Source organism: Plectropomus leopardus, chromosome 12, assembly GCF_008729295.1.
Source record: "Plectropomus leopardus isolate mb chromosome 12, YSFRI_Pleo_2.0, whole genome shotgun sequence".
NCBI classification, from domain to species: Eukaryota; Metazoa; Chordata; class Actinopteri; order Perciformes; family Serranidae; genus Plectropomus; species Plectropomus leopardus.
The window spans coordinates 23,922,353-23,948,603 of NC_056474.1; the positions used below are offsets into that span (position 1 = coordinate 23,922,353).

At 38.5% G+C, this 26,251-nt stretch overlaps 1 protein-coding gene across 1 annotated transcript; it reads left to right on the forward strand.

Moving 5' to 3' along the window:
- Positions 1–2,291: 2,291 nt before the first annotated feature.
- On the forward strand, positions 2,292–18,845 carry LOC121951286 (arylsulfatase I-like). Its single transcript, XM_042497552.1, has 11 exons — positions 2,292–2,378; positions 4,766–4,952; positions 6,534–6,673; positions 7,539–7,688; positions 9,595–9,669; positions 9,789–9,963; positions 11,831–12,067; positions 13,165–13,311; positions 14,022–14,169; positions 15,696–16,333; positions 16,435–18,845. Exons 2-11 carry the CDS (start codon positions 4,782–4,784, stop codon positions 16,855–16,857), a joined length of 2,304 nt encoding a protein of 767 aa, XP_042353486.1. The 5' UTR covers positions 2,292–2,378; positions 4,766–4,781; the 3' UTR covers positions 16,858–18,845.
- Positions 18,846–26,251: the final 7,406 nt, after the last annotated feature.

The window sequence follows — 26,251 nt, forward strand, 5'->3', positions numbered from 1 at the left end:
ATTTAGTTTGTCAAATCATTCTTAAGCCTTGGCATTTATATAAAAAATACTAATGATTTAACAGATAAATTGAAGATTTTTAAGAGGAAAAAAATAAAGTTTTAAGAAAACAGTCCAGACTCTTTCAATTTGTCAAATAAAAAAAATGTTTAAATAAATAACACAGGTCAGACTTTTAAGGGTGTTAGAAGTCCTTTCTTCAAGCCAAAAAAAAAACGAGCTTTCCGTGATTCTTTCAGTCTTTCTGCCTAATTTAAATTTAGGTGTTTTAAATAAATACTGTCAGTCATCCATCTTCTCAATTCATCCATCCATTCATCATCGGTAAAAGAGTCAATCACGATTTCAAAAACATGCTTTCTTTTCATAACTTTCAAAATAAAAGCATAGACCAAGATACTAGCTACAACATGTCTGAGTATTTAAAAACGTGTGCAGCTCAAACCAAGCTTGGAAAATAAATGTGTATATATAATTGTGGGCCCTATATGATCTGTTTTACCCTCCTAAAGTGTACATTTATGAATTAAATATACTTGATTGGGTTGATTTGTGTTTTACCCTAAAACTATTTTATTGTGAAGTTGGTTGTACATAAAAGGAATTTGTCTTGGTGTTTTGATGCATAGAGAGATTATAGACTACACATCAGCACAGACACTTTCTTTCCTAACACAAGATTTTTTATGGACTGATAAATACCAAATTCAAATTTCAAAATTTGTCTTGATAATTAAAAAAAAAACAAAAAACAAAAAAGTTCCCTCCCTCTGTATGCCTTTATATTTTTACTATTTTGATAAAGGACAATTTACAATACATCTTTTGCATATCCAAGGTTAACAGATGTCTCCCAATAACGCTCATAACAGTTCTGCACACAATATATTTGAAACATTTCTAGTAAATATGAGTTTTTGTTTATCTTTGTCCTAACCTTACTTTATTACATATTTCTTAAACACATACTACTACTCCCATAATGGAATAGTTGAAGCTTTTATTTCTTGAATTATCGGACCTATTTCCAGGCCCACTCTGGTTTGTCTCCGATGGCTTGATGCAGTTTTGCATCCGCACAGTTCACTGCGGAAAGAGAGAAATTCCTGGTTTTCTCCGGAGTGCCAGCTGGCTCCTCTGCCTGTTTCACAGCCTGCAGTCACACCGCTCGGCTGATGTTCTGTCCGGGATCTCACAACCACAGGCAGGGTCGTCTGTAACAGTGACAATAATCACAGCACACAAGAAACATGTTAAAAGTAGCGTACAGTTGTTATACGGTGTTCAAGGCAGCGAGGCTTTATTACCCCGAGTTAAGGTACACAAATAAAATCAACACTATCGGATGTTAGGCAGTTTAGCCTTCGAAATAAAAGTATCTTGATCGCATGATAAAGAAAATGTAAAGTTACTATTTTGTATCAATTAAACTGACTGGTTTTACAATACCACCATTATGGAGGGCCATTAGTTATTGCCTTATAAGTTCACAAATCTTAATTTAATTAATTTACAATTGTTTTCTCTTTATCTTTTAGAACAACTTGCTCTGAAAGCAGAAATTGTGAGGATGTCAATTTCTGTTTATGTTAGGTAACTGATGTTAGTGTCAACCTACATCAAAATGATAAAAATTGAAAGGATGTGATTAAGTGAGAAGATAACTGAGTAACTGTCATGATAGTCTAGATATCTAATTAACAAGCTTAGTACTTAGATGGTGCTGCACAGGCTAGCCTAGCACCAATTTCTGTTTTTGTAACATTACTATCAACTTTTTTAAAAATTAAAATAAAATTGTAGACTTTAGTAACTTACTATTTTACAATAGAGGATATGGACCATGTTCAATTACATAAAAAAAACAAGGTACGTGGCAGATTTATTGTCATCTTTCTTACAAGTGGTTTAAGTAGAAATGAAATTAAAGTTGATCCTAAATCCTGCTATATCTTTTTGGCCTCGAAGGAGGAGTTGAGGAGTGTTACAACCTGGGGAAAGAAGCTGCTGTCGATTACAACTATATTACTTCTATCCATAAAACAATTTACCCACCTCCAATCCAATTTGGTCTTTGTAATAAAAAGTATTGTTGCTGAGTGTTTTATTTTGACAGGTCAGACCGGTAGTGTGCGCGCGGCGCTGTGGCTGTCTTGACTTTGGTCGTATTTCATCGTGAGTGTGAACGCTCAGACTGAAGGAAGGGAGGTTTAGTGGAAACTTGAGGACATGCGGCGTCTTCTGCAAACTTTACTCACACCAAACTTTCTGCGAGCTGAAGAAAGACCCGAGGAGTGAAGAATGAACTGAAGAGTAGCGGAGCGGAAGAGGAGAGGAGGGGGAGAAGAGCCGTTCACTCCCATTGATCCAGTATCGAGGTATTGATTCAGGCCTGGCTTTGAAATAACACCGCTGTTGTTAGGAACAGAAGCACATTCAATTAGAAATGTTCAGATTTTAAACACACAAGGAGCTGTTTGTATTATTTGCACTTAGATCAAACATTGATATCAGACTGGAAATTACAATGAAAACTCATATTGGCGAATGCTGTGTTTCTAATGAGGCTCAGATAATTTGTAACTTGATACAGGCTGCAGATTTTATCAAAACAAATTGAATGCAGGACCAGTCTGTGCTTGCATAGTCTGAACTAACACACTCAATGCTGTCACAGGAAAGGGGGTTCATGTCCAATACACACACACGCACACACACACATACACACACAAACACAAAAGTCTAAGAAAGAGAGAGAGAGAGAGAGAGTGTGTGTGTGCGTGTGTGTGTGTGTGTGTGTGTGTGTGTGTGTGTGTCTCCAGTATCTCACCTCATGGGAAACCAGTTCAGACATCACTTTGTGACCAAGACAGCTGCTTTTAGTCTTTTACTTGAAATCAACATTGAGTGTAGCTCTTGGCTTCGGAGTTTGTAAACATGTCATACATGATACAGACACATACAATATGCTTCTCCCCCCTTCCTTTCACAGAAAACTGAGCTGCATGTCAAACTGCAGCATCCTCAGAGAAAATAAAGGGTTAAAAGCTGTAAAATGGAAATTTAAAAAAAAGCTGTAAATCTAATGTAAAGCAGCTCAACAGCCCTGGAACATCTACTGAGAGGGTATGAGTTGTGTGCTTTAAGTATGGGTGATTCCTATCCAAATAAGCTATAACAGCGTCTGGCAGCATTCCTCCATGTATTGCTCACTGCCAGTGAATCAGGCCTTGATAAATCACACGCCACTTCTGTCACCCCATTGTTTGTTGGAAACTTTGAGCTGGATGCATCATCTGCTGGGGAGGCTTGTTAAAAAGCGCAGAGGGTCCCACTATCATTGAGAAGAAGTGAACTCTGGTAGCTTTTAGGACAAATTATGTCATGGTGAGTCACATTGTAATACAAGATTCATGACACAAATACTGCCGACAACCTCAAACATAGTTCAGGTAACCTGGGCTGATATATTGTTGATTCACTGGCAGAAAATTTGGGACAAGAATCTCATATTTGATATTTTTGCTTGTGTCTGTTTCATGTCATTGTGAACTTTGGGTTTTAGACAGTTGCTCAGGCAAAACAAACTATTTAAGGGTGTCAACTTGGGATCTCACATCTTGTGATGGGTAATATTCACACGTATTGACAAATGAATCAATTGATTCGCTGATAAATAATTGACAGATCCACCAAGAATAATAGTAACCATTAATTAAGGGGCTAAGATTCTTTTCAATACTGTCACAAACTCCTCAGCAGACACTGAAGACAGTTAAAACAACAGACAGACAAAAACTGAATATTTTAAGTTTCATGACACTGTAAGTGTACTACAAGATTTATTTCTTAAAAAATAATAAAGCTCTTTTTTTAATAGCTGTATAATTATGAGGTTTGCTATAGCTGGTTAGTGGTGCTTCGTTATGGCTTGACTATTTTCAACATGGCAGTCGGGTACCAAATTCTCTCATTTTACAGCTAAACAGTACACTAAAATATGTCTCTAAATCCTTTGAGGCTAGAAAAGGCAGAATCTGTCTCATGTGTTGCTGTGTGGATGTAGTGACAGACTCAGCAAATAGCCTATGACAAAAAAAATATTTAATAAAAGTTTCAAACAACATCTTAAGAGCATGATTAGGACAATAATTACTGAGACCACATAAAATTGCCAACTTTTGTCAGATCATTTATACCATGGTGCTCTCCCTTTAATTTTGCAAATCAATGTGCAGCACTTCTTTATGATTTGTGGGATCAGACAAAAAGAGACATCCCTGTCTGTGTAATTTGTATGTAAAACTTTTTTTTTCTCAGAAAAATTACTTATAGAAGATATTGTCCATGACGCACACTCCTACACTGTATAATGTAATAGGCTGCATTAAAAAAATAGAAGGAGACAGTAAAGGAATAGTAGTAGTGAGAAAAGTCAAATTTTGCTTCTACTCTCGGAGCCATGGCAAATATTTTCGTCACTCTTTATTGGGATTATTCAGTTCCAAAAGATTGTAAACGGTTAAAAAGACCTCCTCAGAGTCATAGCTCTCTCTCCACCAGATGGATGTGTTTCAGATCACAGTTACAGCCAAGTTGGCAAGTCCATCTCAAATGTGGTTTTATGATCTACAGTTAGTCCGCCGCTGATGGCATGCGCATGTGAATTTGTGCAGACTCAAACATTTTTAAGCTACTTCCCTGTTATTTAGTTCATAGAAGTTCTCGCTCTATTGTTTTTTGTTGTTGCCATTGTTCCCTGCAGGGCTCCTGCGGTAAAGATGCAGGCTGTTGCTGCTGTGGCTCTGATTGTGCTGAGTGTTTTCTTCAGTCTGGACTGCCTGTCTGCCCACCGCTCCAAACCAATCCAGAGTGACAGAAACATTGAGAATGATGAGACAAAACCGAAGAAGAACCAGCCGCACATTATTTTCATCCTCATAGATGACCAGGTATGTGTGAAAGTGCCACTGTCTGTTCTTATATCACATGCTTGGATGATCACGTCCCTTGCACCATTTACTTCTTATATATAACAAGATATTCATCTGACTACAACAATTTATAGCTATTGAAATAAAGTATATTATTAATAATGCCAAAACTTCAAATTTATGACAAAGTATACATCAGAAAGGATAGTTTTTGACATTGTTCAGCACAGCTGCTGGTTATAAAATTATTCAAATTATGGGGTTCCAAAAATGTTCAAATTTTCATTGTCATAAAATTGAAAAAATAGGCTAAGTCAAAAAAAAAAAAACAGAAAAAAGTCCACGGAACTGTTAGTATTTTCACCTTTATGAGGGAATAAACAAACAAACCCAAAATCATTTGATGAATTAATCACAATTCTGCTCTAACTGATGGAAAGATCAGTTTATATCTTTTCTTTAAAGGTCTTATATGCTCATTTTCAGGTTTATACTTTATTCTGGGTATCTACTAGAACTTCTGTACATAATCTAATATTAAAAAAACACATTATTTTTCTCATACTGTCTGCCTGAATATACGTGTATTCACCCTCTGTCTGAAACACTCTGTTTTAGCGCCTGTCTCTTTAAGTTCCCCCTCCCGAAAAAGTTTAGTCTGCTCTGATAGGTCAGTGTTTCCGGGTCTTCCACATCTGCAATCTCAGTGTCTTTGCAACATCATTGTCATAATATCAGTGTAAGTGTGCGCTATATTTAGAATATTTTCACCAGTTTAACTTGCTGTCAGACGGCCTTTTCTGATGGGGAGTTGAAACCATCATTAAAGCCAGCAGACTCCATGGACAAAAAGAGTCATTTTATTTAGCAGAATGGCACAGTTGCTGGTCTACCATGGCCTTTTTTGGTTAGTGTGTAAGACAAAGCAGATAAAATATTCAAATATAGCGTACACTGATTATTTTAGGAAAAATGATTAAAATACATTTTGCTGCAGCCATGTCCACGGCGGTACGTTGCTTAGCATTCATGCCAGTAGATTTGGTTCATCAAAGCAACACAGTACAAAAAATAAGCAAAGCAGAACGAATGTCAGATGGGTCGGACCATCGTGTTTAACTCTTAACTTCAAACGTTACATTTACAGCTAAAAATTACAATAGAAACGAATTCAAATAAATAAGATCTGACGTTTTTTACAATATGGGACCTTTAAATTCGTTGCATGATCAGAAGCTGTATGTTTCTCATGCAGCAACTCACCTGAGTCATATAAAGTACACCTCTATCATTTATCTCAAAAGACTGATGCTGTGTGGTGGTCCTCCGACCACCACACAGCATCAGTCTTTATAGAGTTATCACAAATAAATACAATATAAAGAGCTGAAAATGGCTTTGTGGAGGATTATCAAGGGTCCTTAACCTCTGTATTACAACCATGTGGAAGACAAGTATCACATAAGAAAAAAAGGGACTTGCCAAAGTTATATTTAAAGCGTCAAGTTCATTTTGTCGCCACAGATGGATCGGCCAAATGTTCTTTGTAATCATCCAAATCTGAAACACTCAGCAGAACTCTCCATGACTCTAAAACAGGGCTTCAACGACATTGGCTACCACAACCCGACCATCAAGACTCCCACTCTGGACAAACTGGCGGCGGAGGGCGTGATTCTGGAGAACTATTATGTTCAGCCCATCTGCACGCCGTCACGCAGCCAGCTCATCACCGGCAGGTACAGATGATTTTTACTGGCTTCCTGCATCAAATGTTGGCAGTTTGTCCATCTGTCTGCCATATGAGATACTCTGGACTGGATTCTGACACCACTTCGGGGAATGTCTTTCATTTCTACACTGTACGGGACAACTTGTACTTTAAACTATAACATGCATTCATGTTATTTTTTAAGTTAAATGAGCATTTACTTGGTAAGAGCACCACTGAATGTGTTTTGTCATGAAGCTGAGTGGCGGTACAGTTTGTTCTAGGGATGCAGCTAATAATTGTTTTCATTTTTGATTATTCTGCTGATTTTTTTTTACAGTCTGAAATACAAATATATTGAATTTACAGATACAAAAGGCAAAAGGCAAATGCACACATTGTAGAAGCTGGAATCAGGAGTTTTGGGCTTAAAAAATAACTTCAACCACTGTTTGATATCAAGATTTTATGTTGAATGAACAATTGATTAGTGTCAGCCTGATGCTGAACATTGTTATAAATGTTCAGCATCTTTTGACAGCGTGTTGTGATTACTAATTCAATATAAGTCGAACCATATTGATCCTGAGGGGTTGAATGCACATGTTACATTAGGACACGAAACAGGCAAAGTACGAATTTAAGAACATATAAAATGAAGATAAACAGAAGAGCTTCACATCTGTCTGACACAAAAAAACAGACCAGTTATGAAGTCTGAGGCTCTGCTTTAAATGAGGCAGCTGATAATGTGATTATTGATGAGGCAACCTAACAGCAGTGAGAATAAATGAGTCCCTGGTTTGACTGTGCAGCCTAACAGCAGATCCAGTGTGACTGAGTCAGTCTGGTAGAAAGCCAATAACAAGTCTTTTTTCTTGTTCTTCTTCCAGATATCAGATCCACACGGGACTGCAACACTCCATTATCAGACCCAGCCAGCCGAGCTGTCTGCCTTCACACATGGACACTCTGCCTGAGAGGCTCCGCGAGGCCGGCTACACCACACACATGGTGGGAAAGTGGCACCTGGGCTTCTACAGGTGAGACGGAGACTTCACAGTTGGATTAACATGACAAGGAGTTTCTATTCTACACTCACTAATAACAAATTCATTAATCACTTTAAAATTGTTAAACAAAATACACTTTATTTGTCCCGCAAATATACACGTCACCCAAAAATCAAAAATACATATTTTTACTCTTACCTGTAGTGCTGTTTATCAACAAATACATTGTTTGATTGATTATAATAAATGGAATAATGGAACCAGATGGATGTTGTGCCCAAAGCACCAATAAATATTATCCACTGTGACCGTCCAAGGACAGGCGGATGTCATATGTTGTAAAGCCCTGTGAGGCACATTGTGATCTCTGATACTGGACCTTATAGATAAAATTAAATTAAATTGAAAATACATTCAATACAAAAAAAACTCAACAACAATGTTGTTCTCTTTGCACTTTGGTATGTTTTGGGGATGTAGTTTGGTAGAAAGAAAGTAGTTATTACATGAAACTGCTCACAACAAGGTCTGTTGATTATCTTGAGTAACCAGGTCATGATTTCTGGAAACAAAAGTTGCTGTTGAGTTTTTCATTCATTCATTCATTCATTCATTCATTCATTCATTCATTCATTTATGTTGTACCACCTTGCTGCTGTAACGATGCAAATTTGCCCACTCTGGGAGTAATAAAGGATTATATTATGTTATCTTATGAATAAATGACACTTTGAGCACGACAAACCAAGTGCCATCTAGTATCATTAAATTGGAGTGAAGGCAAATGTCTCTACGGCCAATATCTGCGACACTCAGCATGTCAACCCAAAACAATCTAGACTGATGAACAGCACCACAGGTGAGAGGAAAAAATATGTATTTTTAATATGGGGTGAATTGTCCCTGTCATATTTTAACATTTAGTTGATGATGTCATGCCTGTAACAAGCTAGTATGTAAAACCCAACCACAGGTGGAGGCAAAAGTATTAATAGTTGTTCCAAATAGCCAAACTTGAAGGCGGGGTGAAAAGCAGGCTGTAACAGAAAAGGGGAAACGCAATGTTGGGTAAAATATGACGTTAACGGCGCACACTTTCAGACCCTGCTCTTGGTTTTACACATGAAAAGTGACGCAAATAAGTGTGCAGACAATTTTAAAAAGCGAGCTGGAGAGAGCAGTTCTGCTTATTTCTCTACAGACCAGCCAATCACTCTGTGAAGTGAATGTAGATCTTGGATTCGGAAAGTCACAGAAATTGCTGCACTCAGCTTCCCCCTAATCTGATGTCGGAAAGTGTGCGGAACAAGCAACAAGCACTGTGGTTAAAGCATCCAGACACCAAGTCTGCATCCTTAACCTTTTATCAACCTCAGTCCCGCCTTGTGGAACACCACCACTATGTACAAACTGCTGGTGCTAAAAAGTTACAAAGTTACATAAGAATATGTGTGTAAAGACACTATATCTTGTCTTTTCAGTCATTGTGGTTATCCACAACAAGCAATAAAGCTGGTAACAAAAAGTACAGCAGAGTGTACAAGTGAAAATGTACCAATATGAAGTCACTGTCCATTCTGAGCTGCCTAACAGGTCAGTAATTTAAGTGAAGCAAAAGCAGGAAATGAGGTAAATAAGTAGAATGAAATCACACAAACAGCTCTATGTAGTGATCATATTGGGATGTGAATTTTTTTTAGTTTGTTAAAGGTACCATGTCAAATTTTTAGCCACTGGTAGCCTCATTGAGCATTGATTTGATGAGCAAATCCCTGATTTGTTTGTATCGCGTGCCAGTGATTTACACTATTCCACTAATAGTTGACAGTAAAATGCCAAAAATTGCAATGAATGCAAAAATAACTAAAAGAAAACTCTATCTTTTAAACCTTTTGTGAGCGGCTTGTGAATAACTGTTTTTTTTCCTTTCCTCCAGGAAGGGGTGCCTGCCCACCAGAAAAGGTTTTGACAGTTTCTTTGGTTCTTTGACAGGAAGTGTGGATTACTACAGGTAAACGTGTTTGACTATTATTATTAATAGTAGTAGTAGCATTAGTAGTATTGTTGTAACTAACCAGGGCAGATTATAATATTTGTTGTTTATGTTTAACATGTTATAACTGTCCCCAGTTATGGGTCCTGTGATGGCCCTGGGTTGTGTGGGTATGATCTCCATGACGACGAAGGCGTGGCATGGGGCCAGGAGGGAAAGTATTCCACTACGCTTTTTACACAAAGAGCTCGCAAAATCCTCGAGAGTCACAACCCTACAGACAGGCCGCTGTTCCTGCTGCTCTCCCTCCAGGTATCACGCTGAGCTTTCATATCAGAAAAATGACAATAAAAGCCTCCATGTAAAACATCCCTGGACAGGATTTCTGATTTCTGCAGGTCCATGAAAAGTCTTAAAATATTCTAAATTCAGTCATATGAATATTAGGCCTTAGAAGTAGGGATGATAACAATTATTAATATTCGTTAAGAATTTAAGCGATAATATGATATTTTAATCGGTTCATCGATAGGCTATGCAATTTCATCAAGTTCATCAAGTTTATGCAATATCTTGCTGTGAGCTTTGATGAAGGAGAAACACATTTGCTATTGTTTGAAATAATCAAAGTCTTTTCCTTTTATTTTTGTTTTTTTTTTACCTATTAATGATTCACCGAGTGTTAATTTTACCAATAATCGATAAGGAAAGTGTTTACAATTTGCAACCCTAGTTAGAAGTCATTAAATAGTCTTAAATTTGATTTTTTTTTCTGTCAAAATAGGTCAAAATATTTTGTGTGGAAGTCCACATTTCTGATGTAACAAATCTCTAAATCTACCACTGAACTTAATGATTTCTTTTTACATTACACTTAAATTTAGCTTTTGGCAAAATGTAGATTAGCCTGACTCACTCTAATAATCATATTCCTACATAAAAACTACCTCTGCACAGGGCTACATATATATACCTCTTATTCTTATTCTTTTCTGCAGTGCTTGAATAAGAAAAAATGAAGATTTCTCCAAAATCAGTCTTAATTGAATAAAAAATGATTTTGAAAACGTCTTTAACAGCATTACATTTAAGTGTCTGATACCTGTAGATACCCTGCAAGAGCATAATATAAATTTAAGCCCCTCAAAATCAGAAAGAACAGGAAGAGTAAACTTCATGCACTGTTACAGAAAATAGGCCAAATACAGCACAGCCCGACATGTGTTTCGCTGCTGCATCAGTTTATGTCTGGATGTGGAGAATCAGAAATGCTGAATAACACTGAGGCCACATAAAAGTGTTTGTTTGTCTGCGAGCATCAGAAACTTATTTACAGATGGTTTGGCCCACACAGACCCTAAACCATTTAATTACAAGCACGGCACACAGAAAATGTAACTCAGAGGTCAAAAGGGTCCAAACTGAAAAGAGTGATTTTTATTTATTGTTATTTTGTGGGAAGTCATGTTCATTTGATGTAAAGTTTTGAGCTGAAGGGTTTGAGAAAATCTAGCTGATGCCCTGACAAGAAACTGCAAAACAAAGGGCTGTTTCGTTTCAAATGTTCCCTGTTAGGGTGAAAAGAACACTCAGTTCTAACTGAGTAAGTGTTGTGGGGCATTCTGGGAAATGTAGGAAATGACTAACTGAGGTAGAGGTACATGAAAAGGTTCAGGAAAGTGAGTTAATTGGGCAAAATTACATAAAATTATCCCAAAATAACCGTAGCTACATTGGTTTATACAGTTTTATACTGTTGTCATATATAAAAATATATTATATTTCCTTTCATAAAAACACTAATCATACCATGTGCATTAATGCTGATCAGACTTTTAATTCATTTTAGTGAAAGGTTTGTCATGTCAGAGAAGGAACGGACATTCTTAACACTTTTGTGTATTTTACTTGCACACATATACAATTAAATACATAAATATGTGTGTTTTATTTCACAGATTTCCCCAGAAACACTCAGTTATTATACAAGTGTAAATTATGGTAATTGCATTATGTTAATATTGTTAAACCATGATTTAACTTTAACACTTGTTTGGTTTGTTTTATGTATATATTGCATTAAATTCTGCACCTATAAAAAGTAAATAAATAAAAATAATGACATAAAACAACATATGAAGTAAACACGTCAATACATTGTGTTTGTGTTTTCCTCCAGGCAGTTCACACTCCCCTACAGACTCCTAAGTCCTACATCTACCCGTACCGTGACATGGCTAACATCGCTAGAAGGAAGTTTGCAGCCATGGTGTCCACAGTGGACGAGGCGGTCCGAAACGTCACCTACGCTCTGAGAAAGTATGGATACTACCGGAACAGCATCATCATCTACTCCACAGACAACGGTGCCCAGCCATTCACAGGAGGGAGCAACTGGCCGTTACGAGGCCGAAAGGTACCAACAACTTCTTGTATTTTGTATAATCAGACTATAATGATTATAGTCTGATTTCCTGGCATATTAACAAGCAAACATTACCACATGTTCAGAACATGCTAACCTACAAAAACTTACATGTCTGACAGTCAAGAGTCAAGCTTGGCAAGCTGAGTAGAAGTGACCACTTTACAGGATAAACCCTTTTATTTTAGAAACAGCATGGCCTTTGCTTTTTGCCCAATAAGTACTAAAGATCTAAGAATAGCAGAGTTAACTTTTTTTATTTGTAAATCCGTACCAATAAGGGTTAGACATTGGAAGGAACGGACCCTGTATACAGGTAAACAAATATTTTTGTAAACTGATGTTTTGGGCTCTCATCCACGCACAAATGAAGTTTTAGGTCACTAAAACTTTTTTTAACGCCTTCTAAGGTGCAGATTTTTCAAAGCTGTGGTTACTTTGTATCAGTGTGGACATGTAAAACAGAACATTTGAGAAACAGTTACATCATCTAGTCACTTTGTCCATGACCATAATTTCTTTGTATATTGAGCATGAGCCAGAAGCAACAGTAACAATGGCAGACTATTGATTTGTTTACATTTACGTTAAAAGTTAGCCTTCCTTCAGCACTTCACAGACAAATGCAAAAACCTTTTGCATGTCTCAAGCATCACGCGTATGTTTGAGTGAATCAACAGTGATGAGATCTCCACTAGATGTTTTCAAAAAAGGCAAAGTCAGCCTGTGCACTTCACTCATTTGCAACAGGGAGAGACTGCTGAAGACAGCTCACACCGGCAAGCGTTTGGGGTCATTCCTGCATTCTAGTGTGTACAGAGATATTTTGTAAATGGACGTTGTGTGGAAAGAATATTTTTTTTAAATTGGCCTGGAAAATATCAGTTTTTTAAAAATGCCTGTGTAGACAGGGCCAAATTCATGAATCTTGTTCCACCCAAAAAAATACAGTTTTACACAAAACATTATCCTCAAGTGCCTGCGAATATTTACACGATGTAATAAAAATGATGTTATGAGTATTAGTGGTGCATACAAAGATCTCTGCTTACTTAGCTGAAACTTAACTTCCTGACTGTGTTTTTCAGGGTACGTATTGGGAAGGTGGAATGCGAGGAGTGGCGTTTGTGCACAGCCCGCTGTTAAAACGCAGGAGACGTGTCTCCAAAGCACTTCTGCACATTACTGACTGGTTCCCCACACTGGTGGGCCTGGCCGGGGGAAACACCAGCCAGGTCAGTGGGACAACATTTGTGCATATTTTTAGCACTTTTGAAGTGTCTTTGTTGTGTGTTGTTCCTTGTATGTTTATCACTGAGGTTTTCCTTGTTGTCTCACCAAATTCTGTCGTAACTTGACTCTCTCAATGTGTCCCACTGATTTCATGTTCATGTGTGAATTTATTTGTTGTCACAGTTGGAGCTGAATGTGGAGCTCAAGCTAGATTAATCTTCCTTTTGGCCTTAGACTTTAGTAAAGTTCAGGTTACAGTGCTCCTGTAAAACTGTCTATTTACTATCATGTAGATAAGTGTGCTCCTGCCCTACTATGACAAGTGCACTATTTCTAAACAAGTGGCCGCTTAGACGCTTTGTGTTTTAGTTCAGACATAAATTACTTTTATTGGCGAGTCAATGCAGTCTGTGTATAGCTCCCAAAGAGCTTTGTTGGCATAGAATGCAAGTAAGTTTTCCGTTGCCAAAGCAGATAAATAAAGCTATCTTGGCTTAAATCAAGACATTATCTGAGTAAGCCAGAAACTCGGTAGCCTCTATTACCAAAGGAAATTTGTTATTATTTATTCCTGTGTGGTAAAATAAAGTCAGTAAATCAGAGTAAAAGTTTTTGGGGGTTTTTGGCAGCATTAATGCAGGACATATCAGAGTTGGCTCATATTAAAGCCTGTTTGTTCTCTGTGATATGAGTCTATCTGTTTCCCTCTCAGAGTCACGGCCTGGATGGTTTTGACGTTTGGCCCACCATCAGCGAAGGAAAGGAGTCACCTCGTCACGAGATCCTGCACAACATCGACCCTCTACACAAACCTCTCGCTCAAACCATGAACTGGGACGTCAGCACAGAGGAAGAATCGGGTAACTACCAAAATAAAACGCCAAAAGTCACAGTAAAGTTACTGCGAGTCTTTACGCAGGTTACTGAGTGTCAGTCTCACTTGTGGGATGAATTACAGAACTGCACAAACACGAAAGAACACTGCCGACTGCCAGTTCATGGATGTTAATGCTGAAGGTGATAAATATTGTAGTACTTTTGTTGTATTTGTTGTATGTGTATTTTAAGTGGAAACAGTACAATGAGGGATAAACAAGGTTGTTCAAAGGCAAGTGTTCTTACTTTTTTTGCAATGGAGAAGTACAGTATTTTTGTTAAAAGACACTTAAATGAACATTTGTATGCCAATTAATTACGATGTTACGCTGAATTTGGGAAGAAAACTCTGTTTTCTCTCATGCCACCATGGTGAACAAAGGCTCTACTTTGATGAACTGAAGAGAAGTTTCACACAACTCATGCAGTGTAATACAACAGTCATTTGTCCAGTTGTATGCTTAGTGCTTCCCAAATACATGCATTTTTATTAAAACCTATCTACTTAAAACACTTCCGCATAAACAGCCCAGGCACACTGCTCATCTGCGTGTGAGACTGTTACTGCAGGAGTGTATTAAATCGTAAAGTTTTGGTGTAGATGCATGTGTTTTGGAGGTACTGAGCATAAGGCTGATATACTGTATAACACGGGTAATACTGCACGAGTTGTGTGAGAGTTTGTAAACAGATGTATTGATAAAGTTTTGCAGATTTCATCATTTTGGAATTCTTTGTTCATTGTGAGAAAAAAAACGTTTTCTTTTATCAATTCAACGTAATACAAGATGAGTAACTGAAATACAAATGATCGTTTGGGGGTGAAGTATTTCTTAAAGCGTGAATGCTTGACCATTGCAGAATGTTTTTTTATGGTTGTATGACCAAATGCTTGCAAGACTAATTACATTCAGCATCCGATGTAGTTTGTGTTCAGTGCTAATTAGCAGTTATCAGGCTGGGCATCATTTAAAAATAGATAATGAATATGGGAAACAAGATACCTGCTAAACATCCGCATGTAAGCAAGCTGATGTGAGCATTTAGCTCGAAGCACCATCTAAGTACATCCTCACAGAGATGCTAGAGTTTGTACACTCTTCTTCTACACTCATCTTCTACTCTTACCACCACTGATAGAGAAATTCTTAAATCAGGTTTACAAAGTGGGAAAAGATGAGGAAAATGGAAGGCTAGAAAAACAGTGAGAAAATAAGGAATATAAGAGTCAAAGCAAATAAAAAGATATTTGGCATTAATAAGGAGATATGACAGAAATGAAGATGAAAAGGAGACATGGTAAGAGGGATGTTTGAAAGGAAAACAAAGGGAGAAAAAGAAGATATTTATGCACCTATTCCAGGAAACTAAGTGATAAAAATGATATAATGGAAAAATAATATCTGCTGTGGGATCTTACACAGCATCAACAAAGCTAAAAGCAAAGGTTAGAGGAGCATTTACTTTGTATTCTGCGTTTGTCATACTTGTGTTTTCTTTGATTTGTCAGTAAACAAACCAAAAGGCCCAAAGAAGCCAAAGAAGAAGAAGATTCTGAGGCAGAAACCAAAGCAGAAATCAGCGTTTAAGGTGAAGACCCCCAAGTTACCTCAGACATTTTCCCATCATGCTGCTAAAACTAAACCCAATCCTAAATCCAAGCCCTTTCCCAAACTGAAGCTTAAGCCCCTCCCAAAATCAAAACCCAAACCCAAGACCAAAGTCTACCCTCAGAGCCAGAGACCGTCACATTACAGTCCACATCTGGAGTCCCAGTCCAGTGGAGCTCCCTCAGTGTCAGGAACATCTCGTCCTAAAAGTCACCCTCAGAACAAATCACTAAAGTCAAAAAGTTTAAAGTCAAAATCCAGGCGTTATATATCGCACAACCACAACCTGTCACGGACAAGACCATCTCAGCCAAAATCTAAGATGAAGCTCAAAGTACATTTAAAGTCAAAGTCCAGACGGACGTTATCCCAACACCAGAATATGTCCCAACCAGGGACGCCGCAGCAAAAATCACATCCTATGCCCCAGTTAAATCTCCAGCCGGTGTGGGACGCATCAGTCCAGGCCGCCATCAGGGTTGGAGACTGGAAGCTACTGACAGGAGACCCAGGCCACGGAGACTGGGTCCCCCCACAGGTACTGCAACACTTTCAGACCAATTTAAATCAGACTATATAAACTCTTCTGTTTCGAACTGACAATGAAGAACATCAAGAATTGCTCATTTTGATCCGCAGGTACTTCCCAGTCTCCCTGGTCGCTGGTGGAACCTGGAACGTGCCATCCTGCCGCTCCCCAAATCCTCCAAACTTAAAAATGTCTGGTTGTTCAACATCACAGCCGACCCCTGCGAGCGGCAGGACCTGGCAGACCAGAGACCAGACGTGGTCCAGCAGCTAATGGCCCGACTTGCCTACTACAACCAGACAGCCGTGCCTGTTTATTTTCCGCCCGACGACCCTCGAGCTGATCCCAGCCAGCACAGCGGAGCCTGGGTCCCCTGGGTGGACGACGGGGAGGACGAGGAGGGAAAATATCACGGAGTGTACAAGAAAGGTAAAAGTGGTAAGAAGAAAAAGAAGAAGCCAAAATGCCCGCTGTGCAAGCTGCAGTCGTTCTTTCTGAAACTGAACACCAGGATGATGTCCAATCGGATCTGAGGTGTCGACCTCATCCGGGAGCCATGAAATGATTGTCTCAAAGACTTCAGGATTTTTAAATGTTTGTACGTTGTAGCATCTTTGCTTCCTAAGTGAAAAAAGTGGTATCTGTTAATTCCACTACACTGAGTTGAAGCAAAACTTTTTCTGAAGCATGTCCTTTCACTGGCTTCACTTCTCTACATGTTCCTCTGAAAATTAAGCGAAAACAGTTCATGTACTGTCAAATATTTTGTCTAAGGTGACACCGACAGTCCAGCTGGATCAGTAAGAACCTCATGTGAAGAACACGATTCAGGCTATTCAATGACTTTATAAGGGTCATTTCACTCAAATTACAACGTATTTTCTCACTAATCCCTTGTGTTGTGGCCATGAAGATACTGTAGTTTCAATTAGAATTGCCAAAGTTTTGACAACAGTTGCTGCCAAGATTGATAGTTGCACTTCAGTAGAAAATTGTTTCCCATGTAAACTGCTGACAATTAAACAAGGTGCAACTCCAGTTAGAGGTGATCCCATCTGCCTCTTCAACTTGTACTTATAATTTAATCCTTTATTGCATCTTCTTACATCTCTGGCTGCTGCTTTATATTTGTCCATGTTTCCAGATGGTTCTGGTTATCAATGGTTTCTGGTGTTGGAATGATCTGAAGGTCCACACATTTTAACAAGACAGCTGTGTGGCCGGTTCTTCCAAACACAGGCAGCAGGATTGGGACCGCACCTCACAAGATACAGCTAACGGCAGGAAAATGTATTTGTGATTTGAGTGAAGTGACCCTTTAAATTCCTATGTATTCTGGCGGTGTGGTGGTTTTCTTTACTGTTATGACGGCTGTTGCAGTTTCAGCACAGTCATCTGATTGATGTGATTTTATAGATTGTTTGTCCACTGTTTGTTTATAATTGTCTATTTTTCTTTTTCCAAATGTTCTTACTCACAAACTGACAGAGTTCTTGACACAAGGGCCGACACCATGTGGCATTAAGATGTTTTTTACGCCGTGCATAATCTGAATATGTTTCTTATAAATAGATAGACCAGAATATGTACAAAGTGAAACAGTTTTTAATGTTTCATTCTTAAACGTCCCAGATTTGGGTTTGGAAACAAATGTTTACTTGTGAAAGTGCATGATCATGATAATTATTTCTATAATTATTTTTGTAGTTCTGCAATTGTTTTTGTTTACTGTCTCTATCACTACTACAACAAAAATGAGGTTTTAATATTTTAACATTTTTTGTTGCACATCCTAGTGAACACAGGTCTTTCTAATATTTGTTGTTAAATACATGTGATGTGTTGATTTTCTTGGTGTGTTACTGTGGCTGAAACAGGCCTTTGGTTACTGTCGCTGTTTGAATGTATTGCCGACAGCGAGCATATTTTGACTATGAATTTACGGTATTGTGTTTTTCATTCACTACATGCTTCTGTGAGGAGCAGAAACTGTCACTTGTTATTTTACATCTATTCAGCCCTTTATAGGACTAACAAAATGTTAATATTTCAATATTTGTAAGCATGTTCAAGACATTAAGTGACAAAATCGAGAGCCAAATTAGAAACACGAGTTTTGTTTCAAAGGGACAGTTCAGCCCTAAAATCAAGAATACCTATTTATCAATCCAGATAGTTTTGATGTGAGCTGCTGAGTGTCGGAGATATCAGCTGTAGAGACGTCTGCCTTCTCTCCAATATAATGGAACTAGAGGGCACTCAGGCTGGGTGTTTAGAGCACCTCGAAAAACCAACCCGGTTACTGAAGATAATACCAAGACTTCTTGTGAGCAGTTTCATTAAGGGACTATTTTCTTTCCACCGAGCTATATCCCCCAACCGAATCACTGCACAGAAGGAAGTGTTCATCTACTGCTAGCTCACCTAGCACCACTAAGCTAACTAACTTAAATACCATTAATGTTTATTTTCACACTGTCACTAGCACGAGCCTCTTGTCCATGAGTAGATGCATGCTTCTTTCTGCACAGTGATTCACCTGGCAGGTGTAGTTTGGTAGGAAGAAAATAGTTCCTACATGGAACTGCTCACAACAAGGTCTGTGGATTATCTTGAGTAACCTTATAGAAAGCGACATCGCTGTCAAGTTTTTCAAATGGTTTTTGTTTGTTTGTTTTGTTTTGTTTTTGTTTTTTTTCACAAGGAGTACCATAAACTCAGTGCCATGTAGTTTCATTAAATAAAATAAAAATAAAAAGACATTTCCATGGCTGATATCACCAACATTTGGCAACTCACACCAAAACTTAATAAATAGCTCTACAGCTAAGAGGAAAAATATGTACTTTTGATTTTAGGGTCAACTGCTTTAATTTATTTAAACCAGGTTTGCATATCATTTAAGGAAAATTCAAATAAAATGTATTAATACCAGACGTTGTTGAAATAATTTGACAGATAAATGTTTCAGGGTAAAAAAAAATGCATACACTGTTCTGTTTTTATTGATCTTCGTGACACTTGTGTAAAGATCTCTCGACTCCAGTGAAAACAAAATAAAGTGGTTAAACCTGCTCCTCTCACGGACACTTCACAAACACAAATGTCACAATAATTCTGCCTCGACAATAAAAGTTCACATCTGAAAAAACAGACAGGAGAAAGTAAAATGTGTTACAGCAAAAGTTTTTACCAGCATCCGAAACCTCTTTGAAGTAGGATGTTGGTTTTCTCCCCTTGAGCAAGACACCTAACCTCTAAATATTTCAGTGTATTTGCACAATATCTAACAAACCACGGCTGTGGCCGCTCTGCAGCAGCGCCCAGTGTGAGCGTGCAGCAGAGCGCTCCTGAGAAACAGTTCAAATGGACGCTTGATGTCTCCGCCTGAGTAAATAAAGGCTAAATAAAATTAACTGTGTCCTTTAATGTTGCGAGAGACAGCATACCATTCATCAGGGGTATTTTAGTCAGATGTTGTTTTTTGGGGCGAGTCTAGGTCAAGTCACAAGTCTTTGATAGCAGATTGCAAGTCTTTGATGTTTGAATGGTGACTATTAAAATGATCAAGCATTTATTTTAAAATACGTAACTAATAACTAAGTCTTTTCAGTGCACAGACTGAATACATGTATGTGTCCAAAGCCTGCTTGTTACTGTATATTTTATATTATTTTTTTTAGTGCATTGTGATTATACCAGAGACAAACATCAGTCACAAATTAAGTCTCAAATCCTCTTTTTGCAGCAGAAGTCTGACAGAAGTCTCTGATGCCAACTCTGGGGATTGTCTTCATCCTAAATGAAACAGTCGAAATAAAAATATCCATTTTGAGGATTAAGCAACCACTGTCAACTAGTGATTTGATTTTTCATCCTAACTGCTCACAATAAATGTGTAACAGCAGATAAGACAATCATTTGTAACAAGCAGCATGCCATTAGAAACTCTATGCACACATCAGGTTTAGCCACTAGGTGGAGCAAGATATCAACAATCCCTGCAAATTGACAGTTTGAAGTCACACACACACACACACAAATTCGGGCTAAAACAGGATTTTCCACGCTTGCCACCGCCTCCTTTTTTTCACACTGTTTCCACAGGGGGATAATTGAATTGGGAGCGTTTTTTTTATCCCTGAATACAAGTGGGATTATGTAATCCTCAGGGATTAAAAAATCCTGATATGGGGAGCAGTTTGGCTGCTGATGCTGCTGAGAAGCTGCTGGTTTGATGGCTGTCACCAAAAGCAAAACATAATGAAATATATGTAGTTAAAAGCTCAATCAAAGAAGAGATATCAGCCAAATCCTGTGATAAAACATACTTATAAACTGGATGTAAAATAACGTATGTTGTAATACAAAGTGCACATTTTGAACTCCATATGATGGGTTAAGCACTTCCATCTTTTGTTTGTCATTTGTTTGTAAAAACGTTCCTGTTTAACACTGTCTACTCCACGTGGTTATGACTACAAACTTAATTTAAACTTCATTTTAAATGATCTTTTTATCATTGCACCTCTTGTCTGCAGTTCGGCTATTTTTAATGGTCAATTTTATTTGACTTTTTTTTTAATCATGCATAAATTAATATTACCTTGAATATTTTATCTCTTTACTCTTTTATTGTAAATCTGTATCCTTTATTATCTTTTTATATTTTACTGCTCTGTAAAGCACTTTTAATTTCCCTGTTGTACGAAATCTGCTCTACAAATAACACTGCCTTGGCATTTTACTACCAAGTGACAACACATTTATTTCTGAAGGGGGCTTTCTACCAGTGATACTGATAGAAACCCCCCTTCTGTTCCTGGTGATACTCTGAAACAAAGACAAATAACCTGACCTGTAAGGTCCAACCATAATAACACACACACACTCACACACAAAGTGGTAATCTTAGATCCTGGGAGCTCCCATGGAAAGAAGGCATCGACGCTCCGGCGGTTGTGCTGACGGTTATATGTAACGTATGTATGACAGATGCAGGTAGCTGACTGTCCAAACAGTAGCAGCTGTCAAATGATAGCTGGAAGGGCCCCCAATTAAAGGGGAACTACACCTGTGTTCAAAAGCCATTCATGTTATTCCTATTGTCTAAGACTGCCCAAAACTACAGGTTAACATGAACAACTGTAATCAACTCCAAAAACTAGACTGCCAAAACTCATATTTGTGATGTCACAGGGTATAAAGTGTGGAGCTGCTGGAGAAAATGAATGGTGAAAGATGTTCTAGGTGACACTGAGAGCAGCCGTCGCCATTGAAAGGTATATTATTATGACCTCCTCCACCATCGCCATTTCCATTTTTTGTTGTCAGAAACTTTTGACTATGCTCTAGTGGCATCTAGTGGATTCTATGCAAACATAAAGACACATGAAACTATGTGGTCAGTGACAGTTACAAAGTTTGATGAACATGTCTATTTTTGTACATAAAGGGAATCTAATTGAGCCCTATAGACAGGGGCGTAGCCATTATTTCAGAAGTGAGGGGGGCTGGTTGTTCAGGAATAAACCGACCTTTATTATGTGATCTATCATCCTCTCACATTCAATTGTGCCTCTCCTTAGCAGCTAAAGAACCAAATAACCACAAACAGCCACAGTATGGCACCTGGGGACCAAATCAAGTTCTTCAAAATTAAAAATCATATACTGTCAACATAAAAAGTTTGAGCTGCCACGCTCTGGCTGAGTTGACACAGAATGATCCTCGAGGATCTACAGGGTAAGTAGCCATATAATTAAGTGCCAAGTGACAACACTGGACATGAAAAGTTCAGTAATAGCTGTGGAAATTAATCTCAGAGTCCCTCTTATTCTATAGACAACATGTCCTTATAATCTGTCCTCACCTGTGAAGCCTCAGGCTGATGGTCAGTGCTGCAGCCTGGTCTCTGTCCTTACTGCTGTGTGCTGCTTTCTCCCTGCTCGATCTATTGCAATACAGACAAAAAATATGTGCAAAAAAAAAAATTAGAAGAGTAGTTCTGAAATAGCTGCGAAGATGAATGCAAAAGTCATCCTTATTTTATAAATATATTTCCCTATAGCCATTAGTTATAATCTCTCCTCACCTGTGAAGCCTCAGTGCTGCAGCCTGGTCTCTGTCCTGACCGCTGCATGATGCCTTCTTTTTGCTGTCTATTGCAAAAAAATGCAGATAAAAAAAAAGAATACTAGTTGCAAAAAGCTGCGCAATTAATCTCAAAGTCACTTTTATGCTTTTTTAGGTACATTTTCTCAGCTAATTCTAATTTCTCCTCCCTACTCTTTTCTTTTGGAGCCTAAAAGATTTTTAAAAAATAAGTGCAAAGCAATAGTGAGCACAAGTTCTGCGCAGAAATTAAGGAGGAGTTGGTCTAATCCTAGCATGAAGCTAGCTAGCCGCCATAGGTAACAATAACGTTAGTATTCTTGTTCACCGTGTTATCTCATTAATTTGACATCATTTAGCAAACATTATCAACAGGCAGCAGCATTACTCAACTTACACGGTTTGTTTTGAAGAAGGAGCGCAGGGTTTTTGCCTCTTCCTGGTTGGTTTGTTGCACATTATTTGCGTTACTTTAGTTAAAATAAACAGTTCAGGGAAGTGCTGCTCGCGCGTCTCAACTGCGTCATGTGATCACAACAAAGTCAGCGTGTGTATGACGCCGCCCATTCATGGTGCGTTTCAAGACCGCTCGGAAAAACGAGCAACGTTACAAATGAATTGAACGGTTGTTTAAAAAAAAAAAAAAAGAAAAGTGTGGGGGTCAAAGGGCACAGATACGGGAAGTGCGGGGAACTTCTGCCACGGGTAGCTCCCATGGAGGTAGCTCCGCGTCTGCTACGCGCCTGCCTGAAGGGTTTTTTGGGGGCAGCTGCGGAGGTTAGGGGGGGTTAGAGTGTCTCCTGATGTTGTGGCAATGCAAAAACATTCAATGTCATGCTTTCTCTCCTCATACACCTTGAATTAAAAAGTCTACAGAGAAATATCTTTCTTCTCACTTTCATACACTCTCATTCTCTCTCTCACACACACACACAGGGGCGTCGCCAGGATTCTGGGCCCCATGAAAACAGATCTCATTGGGCCCCATCATGACGGCCCAAGCCAACCCTGTACAATTGTTATAACCACACCTGCATTACCCGATGACCCATTAAAAGCAATAAACAACTATAACTTTGTTTTACACTCCTGAAAAATGTGAGAGGGGCCTCTGAGAGAGACTCCACATTTTTTCTAGAAAGGAATTCTGAATGTTTGTTCATTAACTCAGACAATTTTAGTTAACTTATTGCAGTCACTACTTAAAGAGAAAAAAATGAAAATAAAAAAAAAAATTTTTATTTCAGGCCCAATAAGGGCCCCCTCCCCACTTGGGCCCTGGGTAGTCAGTCCCACTTTTCCCCCACTATGACGCCCCTGCACACACACAATGCAATGTGTAACCAATAATCTTGCCTTCATCCTGCCCCCCTCCAGGGAAACCAGGAGAATATGAGATCTACAGAACAGGAACACGTGGGCGGCTGTGTGAAATTAGGATTCCCTCACCACACAGCTGCTTTCTACATGGTTTCTGCTGACGCAATCAAAAACTTATAATTGAGTTCTGTTCTGTGGTCACATTGACAAGAGCCTCGCTTTGTACTCTTATACTAGATTAAACACAAAAGGATAAAAAAAGCATAATGTTCCCTGCCTATGGTCGCATGCTGAATTACAATACTTCAGAGAGGTACAGAGTGATTTTTATTTTGGGGACTAAAGACATGGTCACAACCTGACACGTGTTGCAGAAGTTCAGTTTTGTTCCAGTCAGACTAGTCTGACATAAAACAGCCACTGGTTATATAAAAATTAACACCGATGCCCCACAATCCCCCCAACCCCCAGGCTAATTTTTTTTTTTTTTTTTTTTTTTTACCTGTCACATCTCTTGGTAAAAAACTTGTTTCATCTTTCGCCTGTTCGCTCTCAATTTCATCCTTTTCTTGGCTTGCTGTCTTAAGAGTTACAGCTGTTTTCATCACTCGCTGAGATGCAGAAAATAAAGATCTTTTATTTATTTAATATTTTTTTAAGGTTTTGGAGGGGATTTTAGCTGCTACACCTCATGCCCCTAGAATCTGCTACATAATAACAAACAAACATTACATATCTGGTGATTTGGTTGAGATGGTGTCTTTTCCAGACCTGTGATGGTATCAAACAAGGGGGGAAGGGGGCATCTTTTACCTGACATCTTGAAAATGTGATGAGACATAAGTCATGAAAAACTGCAGCACACTGCCTCTGATTCTGCTTTTTATTGAAGCACACGCTGTCTGGGTTACATTTGTCTCTGCAAACTTTTAACTACATTCAAGGACACTATGGTGCAAATACACAGGGATTAATCTGGTTTTGTGAATGCTCCTTTGGTTTACTTAAACCTAAGGTAACTTGAAAAAAAAAAAGGGAGCAAACTCATTTAATTCACAATCTAAAGCATGCATCTCAATGTAATGCAGCACTACTGAGTGACAGACGGATGGAGATGGATGGTTCAGTTTCAAATCAGAGAACAAAGACTGACACTTGGCTCAGACACCAGACAGTCATTTGGTCAGCGTGAGCAGGCCTTTGCAGACAACCTTGATCGTCCCTATTTGCCCTCTGACTCATCAGCCTTAATGAGCCCGCCAGTCCATGACGTCTCCGCCGAGTAAGTCTGCTGTTCATTAAGGGCTCTCCTCGGTAATTGAAAGCAGCGACTGTAGATGAAGATATGAAGGTGGCTGGGAGAGATAGAGTCAGTATACACGCAAAAGCAAAGAGCACGGCTAATGAGGCAGCGGTGTGAAAGCGTCTTTGTGCTGAGCTTTGATTGCGCTCTATGGAGAATAACCTCGTTTAAAGGAACCTGCAGCGTCCCCCAAGCTCTTCATTCACTACAGCAGCCGAGCTCATACGGCAAGAAACGTCGCCGATGTCAAAAAATTTGATTTTCAGAACACAGAAACATTTTATCGATGTTATTCAAGGTAATTTTTAAAAGGTTAACTATGAAAAAAATTTCCACATTTCATCTTAGTTTAGCCTGTTGGCGTACTAATATTGCTAATTAGCACTTAATACAACAAAAGAATGGAGGCCAATGGTAGAAGGAATACTACATGGGTAAAAAGCAGTAATACCACAGTTTAGAGATAAGTCCTGGACTGAAAATCTTATTTAATGGTCCAGTGTGTAAGATTTAGGGGTTGTATATTGGCAAAAAATGGAATATAATATAATAAAAAAAAGTGTACTGTTCTTCAGTGTATAATCACCTGAAAATAAGAATCTTTGTGTTTTTGTTTCCCTAGAATAAGTCGTTTTATATATACACAGGAAGCAGGTCCTCGTCTACGGAGATAGCCATGTTGCGCTGCCATGTTCATACAATAAGCCAGAACGGACAAACCAGACACTGGCTGTAGATAGGGCCATTTTTAAAGTGCAACTGCTTTATTCAGCGTTTTTACCACTCTAAATAACTAGGTCCTTTTGTTTTGGAGAGGGGGAGACCTATGCCGATAATTCGGCTCCCGGTAGAAATCTCTTGAATGTTGGGATCATTAGTTATCTGAGAAAAAAAGTGAGCACAGATTAGCAGGTGACTGATACGCCAAACAGGGTTAGAAAGACACAGATTTGTAACATGAAACTGCTTTGTTCAGTGTTTTTACCTGTTTAAATTAGCGATTTGGAGCATTTTGGAGCATTTCAGCTCCTGGTGAAAACTTCTTTAACATCTGGATAGGAAATACAGTGAGCACTCACAGCAGGTGCAGGGCAAGCAGACTGTCTACAATGTGCCAAACAGCATAGAAGAAACACTGGTTTTTAATGTCTAATTTCTGTAATCAATGTTTTTCCTCGTTTCAATCATGG

Bases quoted from the DNA above. Each gene is read 5' to 3' on its own strand.
- LOC121951286 (XM_042497552.1), top strand. From the start codon at position 4,782: ATGCAGGCTGTTGCTGCTGTGGCTCTGATTGTGCTGAGTGTTTTCTTC. The intron at 9,964-11,830 runs GTATCACGCTGA...GTTTTCCTCCAG, and splicing joins TCCTGCTGCTCTCCCTCCAG to GCAGTTCACACTCCCCTACA. The intron at 14,170-15,695 runs GTAACTACCAAA...TTGATTTGTCAG, and splicing joins CAGCACAGAGGAAGAATCGG to TAAACAAACCAAAAGGCCCA.